This window comes from Podarcis filfolensis (assembly GCF_964270895.1).
Source record: "Podarcis filfolensis genome assembly, chromosome: 3".
NCBI lineage: Eukaryota > Metazoa > Chordata > Lepidosauria > Squamata > Lacertidae > Podarcis > Podarcis filfolensis.
The window spans coordinates 76,201,541-76,228,412 of record NC_139606.1 but is presented as its reverse complement, the minus strand read 5'-3'; the positions used below and the strand labels follow the sequence as shown (position 1 = coordinate 76,228,412).

The 26,872-nt window shown below is 43.0% G+C and overlaps 1 protein-coding gene across 1 annotated transcript; it reads right to left on the bottom strand.

Annotated features, from left to right (window-relative positions):
- KCNK1 (potassium two pore domain channel subfamily K member 1) lies at positions 1-26,872 on the bottom strand. Its single transcript, XM_083606092.1, has 3 exons — positions 20,067-26,872; positions 3,211-3,606; positions 1-2,163 (listed from the first exon to the last, which is right to left on the bottom strand). The coding sequence occupies exons 1-3, from the start codon at positions 20,419-20,421 to the stop codon at positions 1,904-1,906; spliced, it is 1,011 nt and encodes a 336-aa protein (XP_083462218.1). The 5' UTR covers positions 20,422-26,872; the 3' UTR covers positions 1-1,903.

Genomic DNA, 26,872 nt, shown 5'->3' with positions numbered 1-26,872 from the left:
TGGAGCCACACTTTTATTTATTCAACTTTGAAATGCTGATTAGCTAATATATAACACGGTATGGTATTCAGCTTGTCCATTATTAAGTTCTGTGCTTTAGTACTAATAATAATTGCAAATGAGCATACTCTTGAAAAAAGAAAGTCTGAAATTAATTCAACTTGTCCCTGTTTCCCAGAATCGACTGTCATTAGAATTTCCCTTTAAAACAGGATTCCATGATACAGTATACTATGAAGGCCGCAGCAGACAAGCTACTTACCAGCAGCCTCAGCGAGATGGGTGGGCTGGGCCTATTTAAAAAATATGATTTTTAAAATTGCAGCCCTACAGACTTACCCTTCCACATTCATTTGGTCAGGAGTTAAGTCATTGTTTTCAGCGCCACAGTTCTGAGTTTTACTTCTCTATATAGAGAAATCTGTGGATGAAGATACCTTTAAAATTTCACAGCCAAGTCAGTTAAATTCTGGTGATCTACAACATATGTACAGTATATAAATATATGCATTTATGTACACAAACGAAGGTTTAAACATTATAAACAGAACCAACTTAGGCTGTACAAAAATATCCGCTTGGATCAGAACATGCAAATACACTACGCTTCAAATCAAATTTAAAAAGCATTTCTGAGTTGTGTTTTCTCAAATATAAACTTCAGCTCGCATAGATTTTAAAGCAGATTTATCAAGAGAGTCAACTTTCCTAGTAAAGGTATAAAATCTATTAATAAACACTAGGTATTAACTAAACTCATATACAGTGCTTTTAGGTGATCAAGTTTCAAGTATTTTTCTTTTCTCACAGAAGTCGATACTTCAGCGCTTGGCTTGACTAGTACTTTGAACAGATAGGACCATATCTCTGAAACCACTTGACAATAAATGGTTTGAGACTCACAGCCTATGGGGTAAAATTAGAGCGAAAGGGGTGTCTGAGAGTGCTAAGGAAGATGGCTTTCCCCTAAGCTGTGCCTACAAGTGCTGTATATGCTGGTGCTCATGGGTCCCTGATCCTATATCCACTGAAATCAGTTGCAAAAACACCCCTTTTGCTATTTATTTTTTAAGGCCAGGAGGAAAGCACCCAGTTTGATTTCTGACAGGAAGCAGGATATAGAATTCTTGCTCAGTAATGACGACTGTAGTACACTTGAGGGTGAAATCAGATACATTCGAAGTGTGATTGGCATACAACAAATAATGTTCAAACCACTTCCCACCACACTTTAGAATATCTGTCTGCCTTTATCCTTACTGAGCCAGGCTTCGAAGGTATGCAGCTGAGCTTTAAAATAGCTGCAGAACTGGTACAATGCACTTGCTCTGGATCTTTCCACTTTAGGGTATTTGTGTGTGAGAGAGAGAGAGTACAGAGATAGCCCAGTGCGCATGAACCCAGTCATTTGGGAATCTCACTGAAGGAGACATGGCAAGAGACTATTCCTGTTTTCTGGGCTACAACAACAAACCCTTCCAACTCAATGCTTCAGTCCCCCATTCATGTTTCAAAACCAGAAGTTGCAAATGGCATCAGAAAGCTCCTATTTTGTCAATGAACCACAACATGATTTTCAGGGGGGCGGGAGGGGACTTAGGGCAGCAGTCTGGGGAAATGAGAACTGAATTGTTGATCAAATCTAGAGTCCCCAATGTATGCTCCGTGTACGCACCATTAATCAAGGGGTTCCCAAATGCACATTTCCTCCCCCCAGCCAACATTCCCATAATGTTGTTCCAGCTAAAGAGAGCTTTATTTGGCTCATACACTTTAAAAATATTCCCAGCAATGAGTACTTGATAATATAGCATAGCCTTCTGCCTCTATAGTTTCATTAATGGTACTAGTTCTAACTGAAGGGATGTAAGTGCACAGTTGATATTGAAACGGAAGCCCTTGGTTAATTGTTTATGCAGCCGTCACAGTTAACTGCAGACTGTGGGGTCACAAAAGGTTCATTTATTTTCTGATCTTCCTTCAAAGAAGCCGCCTGGTCTGAAATTGAAGAGAAGGAGAGCTGGTCATGTTCTACTATGTGCACTCGGTCCTCTTCCTTGTCCTTCTTCACATAGAACATTTTCCTAAATTTTTTGAGCTCGTGAAGTTCACAGAAAGTCTCTAAAACCACCAGCATTGCAATGAGGCCCAGCAGCAGGTAACCTAGGAAGAAATGGAAACAGTGTTTAAAATGTGAATTGGTAATACAGGTATGTCTGCTACAATGCTCCAAGTCAGAGAGGTCTCCAAAATGGAAGGGGCTCTATCTCTCCAGTTAGAACTATATTTCCACACAGGCTTTCGAGTATAAGAATTCTCAATGTAATTTACAAATAAAACTGTAAAACAGTAAAAGTATAAAATACAGCTAATGAAACAGCAGTATAAAAACTTTTGTCACCCACAATTAAAACCGCAGCTTATAAAATATAAACCAGAAACGTTATTCAGTTATGAGCAGACTGGAATCTTTAGGTCTTTAAAGCTCTTTTGAAAACAATGTGTGGCATTCCTTTAAATAGTTGCGCATGCGCAAGGATTACTGCCAATGTAACAGGACTTTCCTCCTTCTGTGCACCCCATGCCACTCCCAAATCTGCTCAGATTTAGGGAGAGGGCAGGGGGGAAGGAGAATGTTTCAATGCACAAGGAAAAATCCTTCTGCTGGTGGAACCAGCAACTTAGAGCTATGTTGAATACAGCCCAGTAAGTCATTCTGCACCAGCTGAAGCTTCCAAAAAATCTTTATCTACAGTGTCATATGAATGCTACCAGGTAGGAATGGCTTGTGCTTGAGTCACAAGCTATTACTAATTCCACGTAGAGAGGTGCATCTTTAAATATCTATATGGTAGACACTTTGTAGCCCACTATGTGGCCCACAACATTGATTTTTGTTTATAATGTAGTATATTTGCATCTTATTCTTTCTCAAAATCATTCAGAATGGTGTTTTGGATAACAGTTCCATAGCAAATAGGATTTGGGAGCACCTCTGAAACATGTGATTCCACACCTTAAAAAAAAAACATACTTAACAGAGTTTTGATACACATTTCAAAAATCCAATCTGGATTTTTCCATTTACTTTTGCTGTATGAATGGCTAGACTCAATGGGACTGCTTTGCAAAAGTCACAAAAGAAACACCAAGAAACACAGCTCTAAAAAATATTCACCCTCTTACTTGTACCAGTAGTTTGCTACTCACATGTAATTCCTATTTTATACAGCTCTCTGAATTTTTGGTTGTAACCTTCTCCTGGAACATAGTCACCAAGGCCAATGGTGCTCAACGAAATGAAGCAAAAGTAAAAAGATTCCAGGAAGTTCCAGTCATCTTCAAGGACAGAAAATATCGCTGCTGGGATGAAGAAAAAGCACGAGACAGTAACGAAGCCCAGAATCACCGCATGGATGATGGCAACTATCTGCTTAGAGAAGCCCCAGCGGACATGGAAATACAGCACAGGCCGCCTTGTTACATAGACAATAATGCGCTGCACCACTGCTGTCAGGAAAAGCAGTGTAAAGGGGATTCCAATGACTGAATAGATGATGCAGAAGGCTTTCCCTCCATCTGACAAAGGCACAGTGTGTCCATAACCTGTTAACATAGAAAGAGAGACGGGAGTGAGATTTGGAAAAACAGTCTGACCTGTGAACTGCTCGTTTTTCAGGAGGGGACTGATCAGAGTGGAAGAGAATGATTTGCACCTGGAGCTCCTGACTGAGTGTGCTTTGTTCCACTCATGTACCAGAAAGGTTTGTGGATGTTTCTTCTTTTCATTCATTCACTAACCCCACCTCCGCTCAGTATAAATTGGCAATAAAAATGGCAATGACCTTTTGCCTAATTCAAAGGAAATGCAAAAATGGCATTTCACACTGTGAAAATGCTTTTTTGAAAAATGTTTTGAAAAATATATTGAATTTGCCATAGTGAAGGCTTCCTCAACCTCGGCCCTCCAGATGTTTTTGGCCTACAACTCCCATGATCCCTAGCTAGCAGGGCCATTGTCAGGGATGATGGGAATTGTAGTCTCAAAACATCTGGAGGGCCGAGGTTGAGGAAGCCTGATCTAGTGTCACATTTGTATAATGTACTTAAAACGCACTTAAAACATAATATTTGCTCACGAGATGGTGTTCCTCCATTTCACTTAGAGGCACTAACCAGACAGGCAGCAGGCTACAGGGCTGAAGGGCAGGTGTCATGAAACCCAGCTTTGCACCCTGGCACCTGGCACCTCAGACAAATACCTCACTTTGCCTAATGACAGAGCTGCCAAACACAATTTCCTCTTCCTTTCTCTTTCATTATTTACCCCACCCCCTTTTCCTCACACTATTTTTCTGCATGTCAGGCGTGAAGCCAGTGGCGTAGCATGGGGGTGCAGGGGGGCTGGCCGCACCGGGCGCAACATCGGGGGCGCGCGCTCGCACTCGCAGCTCTCTGCCCCTACCGGGTTAGGGGGCGCAAATTACTTGCTTTGCCCCGGGTGCTGACAACCCACGCTACACCACTGCGTGAAGCTGTATAAGAAGCAACTTCTTATACACCAGCATCAAATTATTCCTGTGTGTTTGGGGTCTCAGGTTGAGATTTTGACTCAATATATATTTGCAAAGGCAGAAATAATTGGAGCATTAGCTTGCAAGACCTCTTAAGACATATACAGAAACACACAAGCACCCCCCCCCAATTTCTTGACTATCTGATGGATGCAAGTTCCCACACTATTTTCTGAGTGCTAAGGCCAAAACATTTGCTATCCCTATAGACTCAGCAGACTAGTAGACTGCAATTCGTGTTCCATTTAAGTGCCTTGTAATTTTCATGTGAGTTGTAAGAAGTTATTACAATGCTTGGTGATATTTGGCTTTGAAGTTCAACACAAATCAAAGCTAACATTCTCTTTGTAACAATGAAATTTCAAGGATTATTCTCCTTTGAAGTTGATTTAATTTGCAAAAAAAGAAAGAAAAAAGTTTCACCTGTATTGTTATAGATCCCGCAGGTATCACAAGCTCTGGAGAGCACAGGCAAGATCGTGCTTGCTCTCACCGGGGTGGCAAGACTCTGACCCAGGAGCAAGTTACTTCAGGCGTTAGTCTGTTCTTCTGTCTTGTTACATTAGATCAATCTAACAAAATCCCCTTTCAAATGTGACTCATTTCAACACGTATTTGAAGATTGCTTTTCAGCCCAGTTTCTAGCTCACCAATAAGCATGCTAAACCTAATTTATGGCATTATTCCTCGGAGAGCCCATTAAATCAACGTTCAGGATAACTTTATATAGACCTGCTTTTTGTTGGCGTTTAGATAATCCATTAGCCAGATAATTTAACATCCCCTAGGACTGATAAGTTTATTTTCAGCCTCTTTGATTGTTTGGGTTCATTTTGCAAAGATTACAAATAGAAGATTTTTTAAAAAAACAACACTGTAATAAGTCATGAAGCCTGGAAAGGACTTAAACTACTTCTTGTCCCTCTCTCTAGGCCTGTCTCTCAGCAGATAAAATATTCCATGGATGAAATAAATTGCCAAAATGCCATCCATCCATCCTGCAATATTGACACAACTGCTATTTTGATGAACCGTACGGGAGCACAAGTTTTTCTCTCATAGAAGTGTGTAGTTTGTTACTGCTCTAAACTGGATGCACATGAGATATACAAAATCATAAAATAGAGAGGAAATGAGTGTAATCTGTGAATAACACAAGAAGAAACCTGTTGCATCAGATCAAGAGTCCTCCTAGTTCATCTGTTTCAAATACTGGCCAGACAGATACTCCAGGGAAAATTACACACAGGGCTTCAAAGCAACAGTTCTCTCCCATTCTATGACCCTGGCATATCATGTTCAGAGCAGAGATGGACTGATCAATCTGTTTCTGATCTGTGTTATTTCTGCATATGTTAATTCACTGTCTTCCCACAATGAACTCCACTGAAGTTGTCATCTATGCATGCTTAACTGCACTTTCCATTATCTAACTGGATAGAAGCTGATTTGAGGAAAAGTGCATAAAACAGGGGTATTTATCAAGAACCTACAGGATACAGATGGCTTGTGACCAATATTGTGTATACACAACTTTGACTGCCAGCTGTGGGAGCACACTGAACTGGAGTAAATGGCAATGTGTGCACCTGGGAAGTGTATGGAGTTTGCAGGATTGCTATCCCATTTCTCTCTCTCTTTGTGCTTCTATTGCTCCATCCCTCTGTGCATATTGCAGGTTGTCTGCCCCCATTTCTAACTCCTCCCTAGAAAGATGGATTAGAAGGTACCAAGATTATGAGCAACATGAAATTATTCAGGATGGTGAAACCCAAAGAGAGCCTTGATTGACCATAAAAAGATCTCTCCATAGCAAGTGAACTGGCAAGAAAATGACAAATGTGATTCAATGTAATTGATTCAATTAAATGAGTTATTCGGTTAAGTGATATTTTCTGATCACATGCAGAGGGCTTCCTGCCCCTCCTCGCATGGATCCATCAGGTTCACAACTCCATCCATTCCTATGGTTTTGTTTTGTTTTTCAGCTTCTGCCTTCTGAGCTCTCCCCCGCCCCCATTTCCATAGCTCAGCACAAGGATTTGCCCAAGGTTTTCTGGATGGAGCTGCCTCTTCTGCTGCCTACACACATACACACACACACACACACAGAGAGAGAGAGAGAGAGAGAGAGAGGAATGCAGCATCTGGAGAGTTACATTAAATTAGGCCAGGGGCACACATCCTCCTCCGCCCCGCCATTTTAAATAGTAATTTTGATAAATGCAGTATTAAACTTCTGGCATATACATGTGTAAATGCCAGCTATAGCAGCAGAGGAAAATATATGTTTGTTTTTGTCCAATATAGGACAAAATGACTAAGTGGAATAAAGGAACGGTAGCTGAATCGTGATAAGAGTATGGTCCTTGCTTGCTTAATCTGCTCAGCTTGTACTATATACACAAGCTCAGCATGCAATGTCAACTCAAGCTGAACCATTAAACCATTGCAATTTGGGTGTAATTAACAAGCTCATAGGGACAACATGTGCTCCACTCACGAATAAGAAACTGATGAAGGGAAGAAGCCACAAAATCACTCTGACCACAACAATTTCTTTAAGCAGAATAGATAAAAGGCCAAAAAATTAAATTCTGCATTAACAAATGGTGTTCTGTGCTTTCTACTTAAAATCAGAGATAGTAAGCATGCTGATTTTTCAAACCTCATCTATAATTCCCAGCATGCTACCCCATCTGTCATGGTTAACTTTTGCTACCGTTCATTCTGACCTCAACATATAATGCAAAGACTTCCTGCAGACAGGTTTCTGAAGACATCAGTAAGAATGCTCTTTTAAGGTCTGAGGGGTAAAGCTGCAGGTCTTAAAATACCAATTTCAGTGTTACTATAACCATACTGGAATATTATGTTCCTTTAGCTTTTACCATCTTATCCTAAACATATGTAAGGTTGTCAACTTTGTAATAGCCCTAACATGCAGATATGAAAGCAGATAAAAATATTTTCAGCATTTCATCTCTATGCCAGAAAAGTTTCACCAGCTTAACTTCTGCCCCTTTAACACTAAAAATAACAAAATGATAGACACAAGTGCCACATATTGCTTTTATGAAAGCACAATGAAAGGCAGGGGCAATCCAAAGTGGGACTGTGGTGGGGAAGAGGGGGAGTGGAGTAAAAGGCCCATGAGTACATCCCAAGCCTTGGGGACTCTTAACAGTGAGGGCAAAGGGAAGGGGTAGGTGGCTTTTTCCACTATGTCAACTCTAGGCAAATTTTGCTGATGGGCTCAAGGGTCAGGTCCTCCAAGGAATCCACATAAATTTGAATTCCGTGGTGCCTTCAAAATGCTCCCTTCCAGGGCGTGTGTGTGTGTGTGTGTGTGTATACACCCACACCCAAGCCCCAAAAGCAATACAGAAGACAAGAAAAGGTATCAAAAGATATCAAAGTTTCTGAATCTTGTTTCCAGGCAACAGACTTTCAAATAACGAAACTGCACCAGGACTAGTTAATACAACAATGGCAAATATACCCCCCGCCCCCCGTATCTGAGGGAGTGTGCATGCACGCGAAAGCTTATACCAAGAACAAACTTAGTTGGTCTCTAAGGTGCTATTGGACAATTTATATATATAATTTGACTTTGTCAGATCAACACGGCTACCTACCTGAATCTAGATACCCCCCACCCCGACAAAGTCAACTTGACCATCTACCAAATCTAGGGCAAAGTAATGCATTTCTACTTAATAAATGCCAACAAAGGTCCGTATAGTTAAAGCTATGCTTTTTCCAGTAGTGATGTATGAAAGTGAGAGCTGGGCTGTAAAGAAGGCTGATCGCCAAAGAATTGATGCTTTTGAATTATGGTGTTGGAGGAGACCCTTGAGAGTCCCATGGACTGCAAGAAGATCAAACCTATCCATTCTTCAGGAAATCAGCCCTGAGTGCTCACTGGAAGGACAGATCGTGAAGCTGAGGCTCCAATACTTTGGCCACCTCATGAGAAGAGAAGACTCCCTGGAAAAGACCCTGATGTTGGGAAAGATTGAGGGCACAAGGAGAAGGGGACAACAGAGGACGAGATGGTTGGACAGTGTTCTCGAAGCTACCAGCATGAGTCTGACCAAACTGCGGGAGGCAGTGGAAGACAGGAGTGCCTGGCATGATCTGGTCCATGGGGTTACGAAGAGTCGGACATGACTAAATGACTAAACAACAACAACTTAATAAAACCTAATAGCTAGGATGAAAGAAGCCAGAAATTTAAACTTTGGGAAGTTTCTTTGCGTATTCTAACTAGAAAACTATCGATTTACTCAGCTGTCTGTTTACCCACTTGCTAGGCAACAGACAATCAAGAGCAGTTATTAGGGTGAGGCTCCAGCTAGTAATCTCTGGATGTTGCCAGGCACAGCTAAATTGATAAACAGCTGCTAACTATCAGCATATCTGCAAAGAGTGGTATCCAATGGCACCTGTCCATTGATGGAGAAAATCCATCAGAGGGAGGCATTCGGGGGCATACCTGCAACCTCTGCACTCTGGTGCAGATTTAAAGGGATGGGGGGGTTGCGGGGGGAGAAGTAATTGCTAGAGGTTGCCTCTTTCCCTTCTATGCTAACAAATATATTCCAGCAGCAGATGGACACTGCTGGATACCACCCAAGGAGCATAAATGTGCTCTGGTGTGGGCTGGATGGGTAGTACTTCCAGTTTTCAGATGAACTGTTTATTTCAAACTGCAGTGTGCTTACCCGAAGGGCTCTGGGTGTGCAACAATATTTTATCCTAAAAATGTTACAAGGAATCTTAATAAAAGTTACTAAACTGTACTCCAAAACCAGATTTAAAAAGAAAACTGCAAATAATTGTGGACTATGTTCTTGCACTGTGACTGATTAAATCTTAATTGTGCCTCCTACAAAAGTGTGAATGTGGTTAATATTAAGCTATTAATTAGCAGCATTTATCTTGTCTGCAGAACAGAACATAAAAAGGAATATGGTAAGTCAAGTGTCTCTCTGAGGCAGAAAGATGCATTCAGTGCTGTGCTTTTTCATTTTCTGTAGCAGCATTTACAAATGGGCATCAATTTTTAATACTCACCCTAATTAATCCAAGCTTTTGAAAAACACTGTTTATTCCTAGTGCACTGTGGCGATTGCCAGCTGTGGAGATAGCTACTGCTGAGTAAAGCACCTGTGCAGGATGGTGACTCAGCCTGAGAACAAATGTCATTCGCAATTAATCCAGAACAGGCTTCTAAACACTGGTGCATGGCATCTGTCACTAGCATGCCAGCAGTATGATTTGGTCAACAGCAATTCATTGCCATCTACCAATCTCTCTCTCTCTCTCTCTCTCTCTCTCTCTCTCTCTCTCCCACACACACACACACACAATCTACCAAGTAAGGAATAGGTTATGTATCTTGGGAAATGTATTTCTCCCTGTTAGATAAGCAGCCAAAATCCAGGAACACAGGAATATAGGAAGCTGCTTTGTATCAGATCAGATCATTAGTTCATCTAGCTCATTAATATCAACACTGACCATCAGCAGGACGCCCTGCCTGGAGACACCAGGAATTGAACTTGGGAACCTTTTGCATGCAAAGCATGTGTTTGGCCACTGAGCTATGGCTCTTTCCTATGATCTGCAAAAAATAAGCCTCATAAAAGTAGGGAGCAGGAAGAGGAACACAATTTTCTATTCTTCCTTTAATAAACCAGGAATACTTTGACTTTGGTGTCACAGAGAGGAAACATGCAAAACAAAAGCTGTTGCATTGACCAATATTGGCAAGCAACTTCCAACCAGGAATGGCAAATGAAAGAAGATAAAGGTCAGAATCCTGATCCATCTTTATACTCCTGTTGGACAAGGTCTTGGTAGGTTTCTCTGCTTGGGACAACTAGGTCTCATGTACAAAGGCTGCAGATATAGGCAGGGGTTGGGTTTTCAATACAAAATGGATAGGAATGGATGCCCAGGAGCAGGATGAAAGGTGGATACAAATGTGGGTACCTAATACAGTGGTACAGTGGTGCCCCGCAAGACGAATGCCTCGTAAGACGAAAAACTCGCTAGACGAAAGGGTTTTCCGTTTTTCGAGCTGCTTCGCAAGACGAATTTCCCTATGGGCTTGCTTCGCAAGACGAAAATGTATTGCAAGTTTGTCTCCTTTTTCTTAAAACCGTTAATACTGTACAATTGCTACTTGACTTCGAGGAGCAACTCATAGCAAGCGGTGTGGTAGCCTTTTTTGAGGTTTTTGAAGACTTTGGTGATTTTTGAAGCTTTTCCAAAACTTCTTTTGCAGCCATTTGGTAAGTTAAACTTTTAAAACTTTTTTGGGGGGGTTTGGATTTTGGGTTGGGGTGTTTGGAATTCAAGGACTTGGTGTTGGGGAGGGGTTTGCAAGAATCTGGAAGCTTGTGTGTTTTTTTCTGCATTTTTATGATTTTCTGTGACCATTGGGCCACTCTGCTGTTTTTTTTAAAAAAAAATCTGGGTTTGAATTTCTGTGTGCTGGGTGACTGGGGGAACAGTTGGGGAGGGGTTTGCAAGAATCTGGAAGCTTGTGTGTTTTTTTCTGCATTTTTATGATTTTCTGTGACCATTGGGCCACTCTGCTGTTTTTTAAAAAAAAATCTGGGTTTGAATTTTGAAATGCTCTTTACAGTATGTGTGACTTTAAAGAGCACTTAATAAACTCTTGTTGTACCAAATTTGGCTTTGTTTGGACTTTATTTGACCATAGGAACGCATAATTGAATTTCAATGCATTCCTATGGGATTTCATGCTTCGCAAGACGAAAAATTCGCTAGACGAAAAAACTCGTGGAACGAATTAATTTCGTCTTGCGAGGCACCACTGTACCTCGGGTTAAGTACTTAATTCGTTCCGGAGGTCTGCTCTTAACCTGAAACTGTTCTTAACCTGAAGCACCACTTTAGCTTTTGGGGCCTCCTGCTGCTGCCACGCTGCCAGAGCACGATTTCTGTTCCCATCCTGAAGCAAAGTTCTTAACCTGAGGTACTATTTCTGGGTATCAGAGTCTGTAACCTAAAGCGTATGTAACCTGAAGCGTATGTAACCCAAGGTACCACTGTACATGACGAATTAAGAAGCAGTGAATTGGAACCCTACAGTTCATGGGAGATAAACTCAGTGAAGTATCCATGGCTAAAAAAATTCCAAATGTTAAGAATGCACCAGAGCAGAGAAAGGGAGATGCAGAAACTCGAACACTTAGATTTCAGAATAGACAGACTGGTTCAGCATTTTGCAGATGTCAAGTAGTACGTCTTTTCAAAGATACTGCTTCATTTGAGAAGTATTAACTCCAAAACATGGTTGCAAAAATCCTTGTGCAATGACTGCTGTTTTTGGAATCTGACACCTAGCCAGCTAGGAAGTAGCAAGATCTATCTGCATTAATAGGAGGTTATACTACCTCCAAAGGCTCACGAAATGTTGCTCCATGCTTAAAATAATGTATTTTTTGAAATATAAAATTACATTTCCAGCAATCTACATACAACTGAATGCTTTAGGAATAAATTTATATTGGATATAATTCATGTGTAGTTTCTCAGCGTAAGTGCTTAAGGACTTATTATCTGCTGTGTTTAGAAAGTAGGTGTAAGGAAACAGAAGCTCATCGAATTCCACAGAGCTTCCCATTTGATCCCAAGGTCCTCATTCTACTATTAGACATTACCTCATTTTTTTGTCCTCTTGGGGTGTTTCCAGATGAGGTTTTATACTCTGTAACTACCACTCTTTGTTCACTCACCTTTACGGGGCCACATGGCACCATCATCAGCAACTTTTTGCCCTTCTGTGTTTTCCTCATGTCCCCCCACCATTTCTTAAGCTCATGGAAAATCCATTCACTTCTTTTTATGGAAACATAGACGAATTTCTTTGATGTAGGGTTGAGAAATAGTATAAATGAGGGACAAGGAGTGAGTTAATGATTACATGGTTGCCGATATCCCACTGTTCCTCTTTGAACTGTCACTTTGCAATGATCCTTCCTCCTTTATTTTTCAGTAGGAAATGGAGAAATCTGAGGTGCTTCTTGGGGGAAGAGCAGCTAGGAGTCCCACGCCACCAACTCTCCCTTATGCCTCAAAAGGCACCTCTGAATGAAAAACTGACATACCTTTTTATGTACAGAAATATTACAATATGTTCATCAATCAGAACTTATTGCTGGCAAGGGTTGTAGAAACAGAACAGAAAAATGCTCTAAACTGCACCCAAGATGTAATGCAGGCAGTGTATGCGTTTGAGTTAACTATCAGAGGTCATGATACCATGTCATGATACTTGCTAATTTGAATATTTTAACAAATGTTTGGCCATAATTTTAATTTCAAGAAAAAGAGTCAGTATTGCACGTGACGTTGGCTTCCTAGCTGCAGTTTTAGCTACTTTGCTAACAGTATGGACCTCTCCAGGCCTTTGAGGAGGCCTGGTTTCATTTGAACTGGGAATCATGGTTTACATTAATTGTAGTCAATTTAAATAAGCCAGCTTCTGGATAGAGCGCTGGGAGAAATATTTAATAGGAAGGAAAGAAAACACACACCTACCACTCATGGCCACCTTACAATGAAAAAATAAGCTCAACCTTATGTTTACTAAAATTCCAAATAAATTTGAAAGCTCCCTGAAAATGGAGGAGAAAAACAGAAGCCTCTTTCACCACTTGTCTTATTATGCAACCCTTTGCATGTCTACTGAATCCCAAGTGTGTTGTTTATTTATTTAAACAGTTTATATACCACTTAACAATAATTGTCTCCCAGTAATATACTGAAAATATAATACAGAAAAAGGTAAACATTGGTTAAAATGATAAAACTAGATTTTAATTAAAATGCCTGCTGAAAGAAAAAAGTATTCAGTAGGTGCTGGAAGAACAACAGGGAAGGGTCCTATCTGACTTCAACTGGAAGGAAGTTCTGTAAAATGAAGCTCACAATACTGAGCCTACAGCTCATGGTTCATGGATATGAACCATGCACCGAAGCCATGGGGGATCACTGACAGTGACTCCTTTGAAGCTCTCAGTGATCCAACAGGAATATAAGGGATTAAGCAGTCCTTGAGGTATTATGGACCAAAATTGTTAAAGGCATAGTAAATTAATACAAGAATATAGGGCATTGTAGCCTAGGGCCAATTGAACTCAGTGGGGCTTACTTCTAAGTAGACATACATAGAATTATACTGTAAAATACAGTGGTGACTATAACCAACATTTTACAGAAATAAACAAAGTGCTTACATGTGAAATAGTTTGCTGTTAATTCTCTATTAATAGGCACCATCTATAAATGAATCTCCAATGAATATTTCATGTTGCTGTATAAAAATGCAAGCAGTGAAGAGAAGAAGCCCACAGACCTAGGACTGTGAAAGTCTGGGTTACACAAACTTTGTTAGTCATAACAAAAATGGAAGTTTTTATTGTTTTCAACCAGGAGAAGTATTAGTAAAGCTATCTAAGAAGTGTCCCCAAGAAACCATGTAGGGAAGCTTATGAAAGCTGATTTCTTTATGACACAAATTCCTGCCATTGGTACATTTAGGCAGGCGAATTAGAATAGTAACTTTGGTGAACCTATCTGCAAGACTGTATCAGTCAACCTCAAGGGAGAAGTATTGCAAAGGGCTGGATTAGATGTCCCTTGTGGTCCCTTCCAAATGTACAATTCTGTGTGTCTATGGTGTGTTTCAGCTTCTTCTCTTTCAAGGAGATAGAAAGGAACGAAATCCACAAATTTTAATACAGCAGGTTTCCACTCCCATGTTTTAAAGCATCACTGCTGTTATCAGATGTGGTGCAATGGAAATGCGAAATGCTTTCTAAGAACTTGTCCCTTCATCATCACAGACGCTTGCCAAACACCACTCTGAAAGTCAACAGTTTCACTTGGGGCACTGTGATGTGTGAGTCAGTTTTTTAAAAGCACCTCATGTTTATGAAAAGAAACCTTGTTAAAATGTTTCAATGACTCACTTTCCTGCACATTTAATTAGCACTCGAATTCCACCCATACCTAAGCTGTGTCCCCCCCCCTCGCCTTTCCTTTAAAGCATTAGTGTCAATACTACTAGTCTGCACAAAGGGAGATTATTTTTTAAAATAACAAGTAACTGAAGTCGGTGATATTTTTACCACCCTGATGACAATTATTCTATTCAGTGGCCAATGCATTAGTCTGACAAATAGAAAAAGAAAAAGAAAAGAAGATGAGAAATTACCAGCCCATAATCCATCCAAGTTATAACTAAATCAGCATCCCATGTGAGACAAAATGAGGTAGAGCCATTGTCAGGGAACTGCCATCGGAACTAGAGGAGGAGGAGGCGAGGCTCCACAGCGATGCTGGAGAGAGGCCAAGCAGGGAGAGAGGCAGGTCTCCTGTTGGGGAAGAAAATCAGCACAACACCAGGGATAGAGGGGGGCCAATGGGGGAAGCAGAGAGCAGGCTCTGGGACTCTTCACTGGACACCAGCGGGGAGAGCACAGGTCCTCCGCTACCCATGCCCTTCCTGCGCAGAAGACTTCCGCGCAGGGAGAGTAGGAGGAGACTGGGCGTCAAACAACTTTTATGTTGGAAAAGGTTTAAGAAACACCCACTGACGGATTCTGCCAGCGACTGAACAGCCACGGAGTGGATGGCTGTCCAGCGAGAAATGGTTTAACCAGCCAACCTAGCCCAGAGTGGCAGCAACTTACGCACAAGCAACCCCTAAAGCCATCACAGCCATCATCCTTTCCATAGCTTGCCTGTAGAAAACACCTTCAGTTCCTCTTGCTACACTAATTTGATTCTATGCTTTGTTGTTGCCATAGAAAAGAGCACAAAACTGATCTCCTATACCCTGATCCATTCTTCCCCTGCCCAATTTAAATAGTTATGGGCTTCCCAGTCTGAAAACACTTCCTTGACACTTCCATGCTGCTTAAAAGCTGTTTCCCACATCTAAAGAGGCCACCGTAAGGCTACTGCTCCTGTGCAAGATTGTTTTGCCAGCATCAGATAAAAGAGCCTTTTGCACTACCAGCATAGAGTGTCAGAACCTGAGTTTTTCGAGCTCAGTTTCTAGTTCACTGTTTTTGGAGTACTGTACACTGTCACTGAGTCCAAAGTATTATAGCATTGTCACTGTGTATTAATTGTGACAGACCTGGGACACTCCTTAGGCATATATAAACACATTTACAGGGCTGCCCTACCTATGAAATGGGGAGAAGCAGAAGGTCCCACAAGGTTCCACCCTCACGCCAGCTGCCTTGCCACCTCCATCACTGGCAGAGCATCGATGCTGATTTCCAGTGAGATCTCATGGAGCATGAGAGATTGCTTGGATTTCTCTCACTAGAAATCAATGCTGATCAATGCCAGCAGCAGAGACAGTGCTGGTGGAGGCGGGCAGTGTGGAGACAGTGCTGAAGGAGGTGAGTGACCCGGGGGGGGGGGGCGAGCAGGCAGCATGGCAGAGCAGCATTTGCCCTTGCAACATTTGTAAATTTAAAACCCTTTTAAAAAACCCTAAAAAGGACATGTGAGCTTCCTGAGCAAAGATGTCAGTTGAGGGATGGAGAATACTGATTATTAGTGTGTGTGGAAAGGAAATTTGTCAGTTGAAGCCCCAAAGAGTTTATTCTGTAGAAATTATCCTGTTTAAGCACTACACAGGGATGTTTTTCTTCCTTACTGTCAAACCTCAAAGAGCCTCAAACCTATGCCCTCCAGTGTCACATAGCACAACAGGGAAAGGCTTCAGGAGGGCAGACAAAAAATGTATCTTTTCCTTTCTCCCTTCCTGAAACTCCCTCCCCTCTAGAGGTCTTAAAAACAAGGTTCTTATTTAAGATTGGTTGGAATCTTGAAAATGAGCACTCCTCTTCTTAGGGGTTGGGCATATACTGCCACGTGTTATTACAGGTTCTACTTGTTCCATATGGTTGGGATCACATTTCCTGTTTTTCACAACATGTCAAAATATACATCTGTCATTGTAACTTAACCCCTTAATGGCATCCCCACATTACATTATGATGTGGTGCTTGAATAGCAACAAACTACAAACAAACAACAATTGAAGCTGCCTAAATTGTGAAATGGTAACAAGCCTTTGATGTTCACTTGGAAAGAAATAGTAAAGTTGAAAAAGTTTCAAGCAATGAATAGTGCCATTTGATAAAAGGTACGTTGTGTGCAACCAAAAAGCAATCTTGTGAAGAGGACACATCATACTGTGGTAGTTTCCAGCAACCGTAAATTAGCTTTGGGAAGAAACTGCAACTGCTTAAGCTTTACATACAGCAGGTGCAACTGATTCTTAAACTTGACCCATGCCATTCATGTTGCTCAGGTTACAGGACGTGATATGAGTCATGATGGGCAGAGCTGCGGTGACCTTATGTCACGTTAAGCAGTTTTATCTCAGTGACTTCAACAGAACTGATAAGTGATTAACAAAGAATATTTGATCTCTGGAAAGAATCTGTATTCAGAACTTTAACAAAACCTAACTAGGCTGCTTAGGATGCAGGAGAAAACCATAACAACATATATTTAGAGCACCGAAAACAGCTCACAGTAAAGTAGCTGCAGAGACAACAAGCTACCCCGATTGGGAGTGCATTGTGAATTAGTTATGGGTGTGCTTTTATCTCTCGACCGCACATGATGAGCAATCGGTTTTTCCATTGTAAGAGGAAATATAATACCCACTTCTCCCCACCAGGTCACCTTATTCAGAAAGCAAGAGAAACACAGTAGCAGACTTGCATTCTCTCAACTATCTCAACAGCACTGTGATCTTTGAGAAGACTTGCAAAAACCTGTGTCCTCAATCTGCAGAAACAAAGCTTCTGAATTTTCCAGTTCTACCAGTTAAGAAGACTAAAAACATATAAACTAAGTATACTAGACCCCCTTCTCTGATGCTGGGAAACATTTATTTTTGCTAGGCTTCTCTTAGGCAGAATGTAATGAATGGCAAACTTGATACCAAGGCCATAATCTGATTTCAGAGAACACTGAAGTTTAAATGGGAATTAGGAACCAAAGGTAAGGGGGAAAGTTGCATCCTCATTTTGAAAACTCACGTTTATGAAATAAAGAGAGAGAACTGTTTGTCTATGCTTTTTAAGTCATTCAAGTGATACCTCAGAAACAGGCACACAAACTCTAGAGGGCTAACACTCTTGAGGGCCCCCTCAAAATCTTTGTTGGAAAGGCACTGGGCCCCCTCAATGTTGAGGAGCCTGGCACACATCACACACACACACGACATCACACACACACACGACATCACACACACATGACATCACACATGTTGCAGATTCAGCAGCCGGCTCCTCCAGAGCACTAAGGCTCCTTTAGACGATGCGTGACATCACACACACACAATGTGCACCGGTCCCCTTCAATCTTGGGGGCAACCTGGCCCCTCTGCTCAGAAAACTGATCCAGAGCCTATTGACTGCCCTGAAATAAGAGAAAACCATTTTATTGTGCATGTATAACCATGGTTCTCAACTCTTTGAAAAGTGATGCCCTTATTGCTACTTTTCTGCCCAGATAGATAACCATGCCATGATTGTACATATGAGGGTAAAGCATCCATCAAGTTGTCCTGACAGAATGGAACCTGTTCCACAACTCTTTCTAGCAATTATTCCTAAATTCAGTTCAACATACAACTTTCATCCAACCATTATTAAAATAAATACTGTAGAGTTGCAATCTGATGCACACTTATCTGTGAGTAAGCCACAATGAACACAGCAGGACTTGATTAAATGTACACAGAATAGCACTGAATTCTTTCCTAATACTGTTTAACACCCCCTAAACTGTTTATGTCAGTGGGAATAAGTTTCACTAAATCAGACTATACTATACATCTTTTATAGCATTTCAAGGTTGCAACTGGTAGCTCTAGTTTATATTTGTTTATATTACATCAGAGAAGCAGATAGAAAAGGTCTAGTAACATGGTTGCCAAGTTTCATCAAGGGGGTCCTTTGTTCAAAGTCCAGCTCCACCTGTGTAACAGACTGTTGAGAACACACACATGCTACAAGATACAAGACTCAAATATTCACCCATCAATTAGCCCTAGGTTTTCCTCTCTAATTTCTGAAAGCTGTATTGACATGACACTGCAACGTGCTTATTTTTTTGACTGAACATGCAGCTCAAAGGCTTGCTTCAAAAATGTTAAACTCTGGTTAATTAGAAACCTATAACCTATGTCTTGGCCCTGTTCTGTATGGGAACCAAAGCAGCTCCGTAAAGTTACTTTCACAAATATTGCTCCTTTTTTTCCTGGAATGCATCATTTGTTAATGTGGCTCAGAAAGCTGACTAGATTATAAAGTTTTGAACTGATGTACGTTCTTACCCATGCATTTTTTATTCTTGAATTACAGATGCAGGAAGTGTACAGACCTTTACATCATCTGAGAACTGACTGCAAGCATGTCTGCTTTGAAGTAAGCTCTCGGTGGTCACTTTCTGGTGTGTTTAGGACTGCAGCCAAAAAGCAGCTTTGAGTGTTTTCAATGTACATTTTAGGCAACATAAGCATCACATCCATATTACTGCTGAGCTTTTTTCTTTTAAGGTCATGTGCGAAAGGGCCCTTTGAGTGCTTCTTACACCATCTTCACATTTGTGTACATTGTCAGGGTTGGGTAAAACAGCCATTTTAAAATTGAACAACCAGTCCAGCCACAATTGGTTCTACTCACCTATTTAAGTAAATATCAAATATAAACATTGTAAAAGAATCCGTCCTAGGACTCTACCCTGTGCTGTTTATGTGTGTGTGTGTGTGTGTGTGTGTGTGTATGAGGTTCTGCAGCCACATGCATGACAATAGCCCCATAAAGTGCCAGGAACGCCTGAACTTTTAAACCACGGGAGGGGGCAGAGTGGACAGCCTTGGTGATGACGGATGGGCACTTTTCAGTTTCTTCTATTATTCTTATCGCTTCGACGACTTCGCCCAGACATGGTCCAGAGATCGGCTTCAGGAGCTCTCGGGAACCTTGGCGCAGACGAAGCCTCGCTCCCTTCTGCAGCGCCCTGGACCCGGCGGGAGTCCCGCACGCAGAGCGCGAAGGCAATGCGGAGGGATGGAAAGGGCGGCAAGCCGGGCTTCCAAGAGCTTCTGAAGAAGGACGCGCGCGGAGGGAGAGGAGGAGGGAGGTGTGTGGAGAGAAGGGGCTGCTCGTCGAGCGAGCGGCGCCTGGAAGCCGGCCTCGGCCCTGGGGGAAAGCCATCGGCCCCTCAGGGTGGCCTCTCGGAGGGCGAGGGAGAGGCACTCGCTCCTCGGTTCCGGGCTTCACTGACTCCCTGTGAGGCCCCCCGACTGGAGCTGTGAGGGAGAAAGAGGAGCGGGGGGGGGGGGCGGAGGCGGGAGACGCGCGGCAAGGCCTGGTCCCGCGTGGCGCCCGGCGCCCTCCTCCTTACCCGTGGTGGAGAGGACGGTACTGGCGAAGAAGAGGGCCGAGGTGAAGTCCCAGTTCCAGTTGCCGGAAGCGTTGCTCAGCACCGACACGCCGTAGTTGCTGGCCTCCAGGACTCGCGCCAGGAAGCTCTCGAGCTGCTGCTCGGAGAGGCACTCGTGCTCCTCCACGAAGCGCCGCTTCAGTTTGCGCAGCTCCTGGCGCAGCAGGTCCTCGTAGGGCAGCTCCACCGACGAGAAGACCACGGCGCCGAAGACCAGGTAGAGCGCGTAGCCCAGCACCAGCAAGCCGAAGCACCAGGCCGAGCGGTGCCTCTCCACCAGCCGCACGCACGAGCTGCCGGCTAGCGACTGCAGCATCTTCCCCCGCCAGCGCCTCGCGCTCGCACCCGGCGCCAGCCCGCCGCCGCTGCCGCCTGCCCTCAGCACTCGCGAGGCTCTGGTCCCTGAGGGAAGGGAAGGAAGGCGCGGGAAGCTCGGCGCCCTTTAGACGCGCGCGGAGGAGAGGAAGCGGGACGCCCGGGGCGGGTGACGGGGTGGGGAATGAGCACCGGCTCGGCCCCTACGCGCGTCCCCTGCCTGGAGGCTCAAGCTCCGCCACTCATTCAAACGAGCCCTTCTCCGGGCGTCTGGCAGCGGGGTTTCGCTTCGTTCTTTTCCTGTTTCCTCCTTTCGGTGACTTTCCGTTTCAAAAGCCCAGATGATGTGGCGCTCACGTGGTTTCCCGGCTCAGGTAACCGGGAACGGGTCGCGCGTCAGCTGCTGAACTGGTTCCAGCTGGGCAGCTCGCTAAAGTGAGTGGGGAGGAGAGAAAAAGGAAACACGCATACCTATAGATTCTTTCTCAAAATAAAGGACACATCTGGGTATCTGGAATGGCGCACACTCTCACGCACCTACCCATATGTAATCTCTTTCTCTTTCTGCAAGCAAAGGGCACATCAGGAATGACCATGGGGAAGGGGGAGAGATGGAAAAGTTCGTTTTCATTGTAATTCCACCGTAAGTGTTCATTTGTTCTGCCATTTCATCCCCTGGTTTTGCTGTTCTGAATGTGGACCTCACTGCTGGGCTCTGCTCAGTGCCATTCCTTTTCAGGACTGGTACTGGCAGTAGCTTCTCCATCTCTTTGCAGCAGGAAGACAGGACTGGTGGCGGCGGCAGCACAGTCCCTCATAGAATCATAGAACTGTTGAATTGGAAAGGACCGTGAGGGTCATCTAGTCCAACCTCCTGCAATGTCATGGAGAAGACCTCTCTGGAACCAGAAGCTTGTGGCAGCTACCACAAGGCAGTGGTGGAGCAAGGCAGGAGCGGTCCACCCCAGGTGTCATCCTTGAGGGGGGTGACATCACCACAGGTAGCGCCCCCGGGATGTGCACCCCCCTGGGATGTGCATTGCCGCCCCCCCCCCCTGTGGGCGGCTAGCCCTGCCCCGGTGGGCCGCTCCATGTGTTGGAGCAGCTAGCTCCGCCTTTGCCACAAGGTGCTTGAGAAGGAGGTAGTCAGCTTCAGGCATGCTTGTTGTTGTTGTTTAGTCGTGTCCGACTCTTCGTGACCCCATGGACCAGAGCACGCCAGGCACTCCTGTCTTCCACTGCCTCCTGCAGTTTGGTCAAACTCAAGCTGGTAGCTTCGAGAACACTGTCCACATTCAGTTATTCAGACCCATTTCAATCTGGCACCAGGCCTGGGGTTGGCCTTGAAACAGTTTCTTTGGTCACCCTGCTTGATTATATCTGCATTGAGAGAAAGGCAAGCGGAGTGCAACTGATGCTTGATGCCATCTGGCTCCATAGGTTGGGAGTTAGAAGCATTGTTTTGCAGTAGTCCTTCTGTATCTCTCCTTCAGAATCAGGTGAAGCTGTGCAGGTCTTTGGCCAGTGCCTAGATGGCTGCAATAAACAGAAGTTGTATGCTGACAAGGGGGCTGGGGGGTTCCTAGGTCCAAAAACTGGGTTCATTGCTTGTTGTGCATTCCTCCTAAAGATCAAGTACGTAGCCTGGGTCTACTGCTTGATTCCACCCTATCATTGGAGACTCTGAATTTGAAGTTCGCACTGAAAACCTCTATTTTAATGGACAAAGGAGTGCCTTTACTCAGTACAGGACTTCTGAAAATCACAAAGCCAAATTTTTATCCATGTTTATTAAAATCAAGGCAAACCTGTATTGTCCATCACAGGGGTAGCCAACATCGGCCATCCTGATTTTGCTAGACTACAGCTTACAGCTCTCACTGTTCCTGACCATTGGCCATGCTCTCTGGAGCTCATGGGAGTTGGAGTCCAACAACATCTGGAGGAGACCATGTCAGCTACCCTTGAGATTGTGAGTGCGCTTCCCAAGATGTACTGCAAAAGCCCATCACTTCTCTTTTGTTAGGTGGGGAGGTGGGACTTCTTTTGTTAACCTGCAAAACATCATTCTAAAACCACCCAACACTTTTGTGAGTGTTTGCAATCAAGGCTGTAGCTGACTCAGAACCCCTGAACTACAGAAAACTCTCTAAGAATCCTGTTCCTCAAGGCTGCCCAGTCTTTCAAGTGTGTCATTTGTTAGTTTTGCTGACAGACCTTCTGCCTAATTAAATTGTTGGGAACTTCCAGCAGGGTCCTTGTTCTTGCACTGCCAAACCCCATTCCCTCTCCTTCTGGAGAGAGCATAAAAAGGGAAAGATATTATAACTCCCTTTCTCCCTCTCCCTCTGCCTCTTTCTGCTTCTCTGCCCCACTTGCCAGTTTCCCAATTATCACTGCAACTCCTCCATCCTCTCACCTCAGAAGTTGAAGCAATTCATTGCAAGCTCCACTGCAGTCAACAACACTCCTCGTGGCTCTTTCTATCTCCTCCTCCCTCCTTTGGAAAGAGCCTTTACAGTTAACTTGCTCTTTCATTATGGTTTCTTAATAAAACTCCATTTCCAGAAAACCTCTGATCTTGTCAGGAGTGCCTTACGTGGACACTCCGCTACCAAGATTAAAATGAAACAACTGCATCATGTATGCTTGGCGAAGCATGCTAGTTTGGGTGCCAGCTCTGTCACACTGACAGCATCCTGTCCTCTGGCAGAATAGAGCCAGGGTTGCAGTAGGAAAGTTTCCACAGCTAAATTCTCCCCATGATTTGTTTCCTGGAATGGCTTATTTCCTGAACACGGAGAAATAATGTGCAGATATGTGTTCTGAGCAATCCTCATAACGGAAGGGAGGAAAGGATGATATTCTTTTCGTTTCATAATCAAGGTTTAAGAGCATGAAGGTGTGTTGTATCCAGAGGTCTTCATCAGGCAGGTTTCTTATAATGATAATTCCTAAAACAGAAAGTGTGTTCAGAATTGTTTTTCTTTATCAAGTTATATCACTCCATTCTATAAAATATTCAGAGTATTTTTACTTAAGGTTATTTAGTATTGGTTTTTTGAACTTCAACGTATATTCCCACAGCATAATTTCTTTATGCCAGATATGAAAAACACTTCACCCCACCCCCACCCCTAATATTGTTGAAATGCAACTCTCCTCATTCCTGACCATTAGCCTGATGAGAGTCAAATAATATTTTGTATTGGGGGAGGGGAGGGGGAGGTATCACAGGTTTCCCCTTCCTGGTTTAAACTCATTTAGCAAATAAAATAGACTTGGGTGCATATCAAAATAGAAAGCAGGTGAACAGCTGGTATTAATGCAGATGCACATTTACCTTGTTATTTTTGTCCAGGCTATATGTGGACAGGCTGGATCTGGCCATGGTTCTTAACATATATTGTTGGCACCTATCTGTCTCGAGAGACAGTGGAGTGTGCCTCTAAGGGTGAAGTCATACCACTGCATTAGCAGCACTGAAGCTACCTTCCATAGTGTGCAAGCCTGGACATTATGTGTAGAGGTCCTGGGCTGCTTAGACAACAATACCTCCCTCTCAGCCTCGCTGATGTATTCCAGAGGAAAGCAGAGCATTTGGCACCAACTTGGCTGCAGGAGTTGTCAAAAGGAGGCATACAAGGGCGCCATTCAACCACCTTATTCCTGATTTGTGTTTACTCCTTAGCCTTTTCTTTTCCCGAAGTACTTGATTGAGTGTTCAGTTCTGTCCAATATGCACATTAATAACTAAATAGTCTTTTAGGAGGAGGACAAGAAGAAGATGAACTGGTGCACATTTGAAATCTTTATTGGGGATGAGGTTCTGTGGGTTAAATGTTGTCATGACATGAGATAGAAGCACAGATCTTTATGGGCAATATCATGTCTTGCTGTGTTAGTATTTATACAATGGATTTATTGACAATGATTCTTGTGTCAACATAAAATACAACTTGCTTTCATTGTTGGTTTTACAAGGTTTCTGGAATAAAGGGGCCTTGTGGCTTTTCAAAGTCAGCAAGTGTGACTTGGAAAACAAACCTGCAACAAACCATTTTAGCTTAATGAGGCTTTTCTGTAGAAATAGTTGAGAAAAAATGCTGTACTTAAGTAAGCAAGTTATTAATGTGTCATTCATTTTGGACCTATTGCCTTATAACATCACCACTTTACTTTTTTTGGGTTACCACAATGACGCATGCTGAATGTGCTTCCAAATGGAAGGTAGGCTGCTTCAAGTAGGAAGCTAACGCTCACCTTACCGAAGAAATTAAAGGACGGTTCCAAAGACTCCTATATTTAGATGTTCATAAATAGTCAGGCTTGTGCTGTATCCTTCATCCAAACAAAGGGAATCCTTAGTTCCTTGCAAAGGGCACAAGTTGATTTTCCTAGGCAAATGAATGTCATGGAGGATTGCATTAGGCTCTCAGTAGTTCTTTGACCTTATAAAAATTATGAGCTATAGAGTGAGGATGGCCTAGTAAATTCAAGAGCTTATACTATAGGACGTTATTAAATTGAATGAATGCTAAACCCATGAAACAGGACTGTCAACCAGTCAAAAAACTTAAGTTGATTAAGGTCAAGGTTCAGCAACAGAGGAGCTATAGGATTTGGAAGAAGCGCCACTACCCTGGAGAAATATCAGATACACTGGTGAAACAGCTGGAGTGGGATGGAGTCATGGGTGGGAAATGAGTGGCATAGAAAAGGAGTACAATCAAGAATGATGAGTATGCGAGGATAAATCTGTCCATGTATTTGGAGTATCAATTCTGTGAAAGTTTGTGCAACAGAGTAAGCTTCTGATCTCCTTGGTAGTCCACATTTTTAGGCTATCTGATACATGTATTCACTATTTTCAGAAGAAGAAGAAAAACTGTTAAGTACCACAATAGAAATGTTGACATCCTGTCCTTCTGCAAGGAGAATGAGTAGAATGTACTTTCTTAAATACATCTAATAATTTATAAACCTCGTCAGCTTAAATTTTAAAGTGTGCAGCACATTGACTCATATTACTGCCTTCTATTTCAATATCGCTCTTATTTATGTTATCAGCAAATGAAACATGCCAGTGTAGAAAATGAACTTCCAAAGATTCAATACTGGAGGAGCATTTATTTATCTGATGTGGCAGCAGAATTTAATTTTGACCTTTATTGAAATCGCCTCTATTTAATAATGTGAAAAAGATAAACAGAGAGGTTTCAAAGCAGATTCAGGATTTACTATGGAGATTAACTCATTACAACAGGATCATAGTTTACAACACAAGTTCATACATGTCTGCACAAAACTAGCTGCGACTGAGCTCAGTGGAGCTTGTTCGCAGGAAAGTGGATATAGAATGGCAGCTGTAATCCACTGTTTCAAGAGACTGCGGCCACAGTGGCATACATGAACCTTTTTTGACTACAACACTCTGTTATGACAGGAGTGAAGACCAGAGGTCAAATATGGCATGTGCAGTTCTTTGAGCACCTGGAAGTGTTAACAAATGCTAAGTGCTCAATTGCTAGACCATAAAACTCAGGGTCATGGCTTCAAGACCCACATTGGGTGAAAGATTCCTGCATTGCAGGGGGTTGGACTAGATGATCCTTGTGGTCCCTTCCAGCTCTACAGTTCTAAGAACTCCATGTTTGGCTCGCAACATGGTATCAGGTGTGGGGCAGGTAGAAACATATCTAGATCAGAGATAGGGAACCTGTAGCCCTCCATTGTAGCCTACTTAAATTTCCATCACCTCGGACCCTTAGCTGTTCTGGTTGATGCTGATGGGGGGAGGTGGAATCCAACAACATCTGGTCCCCCCTGTCTCTGACCTAGGTAGAGCAAGCTGGTACCTTTTGTTGACCATTTTCTGTCTGGCAGCAGATGGCACTAGCCTTTGGTCAAATGGGCTGGTGTTCTATGGGGGAACAGTCTCCTGCTCCAGCAAAATCCCTAGATGAGATGACAAATTTGCCTTCCAGTTCTCTGTGTGTTTAATCGAACTCTCTCTTTTGTTGAGTTGGCGTTACTTCCTAGTTGTAAATGTGCATTAGATTGCAGCTGGGTAGGGCAGTAGTCCTATAGTCTAGCTATGATGACTCCATTAGTTCTAGGATGCCTTTCATTTTGCCCAGCCACCCTTCTCCCCGTCTTACCAAGTCCTCTCCTTTTTCACAGGCAATTAGGCCATTGCATTATCCATTTCCCCCCTGCTCAAACAAAAGGGTGCCCCCCACATAGGAACAACTGTCTTGCTAGATGTTAGTGTCAAATGTTAGTAGTTGTCCCAGTGTATTAGCTGAAACTGCCCCTTTCATATTCTAAATTGACTTTAGTTGTAAAAAAATACTAACATGTATTAAAAGTCTACTTGTTCTGAAGCCAGAAGTACAATTTGTATCCTCAGCCTCTGCTCAATACACTGTTATAGATAATAAATTATACAA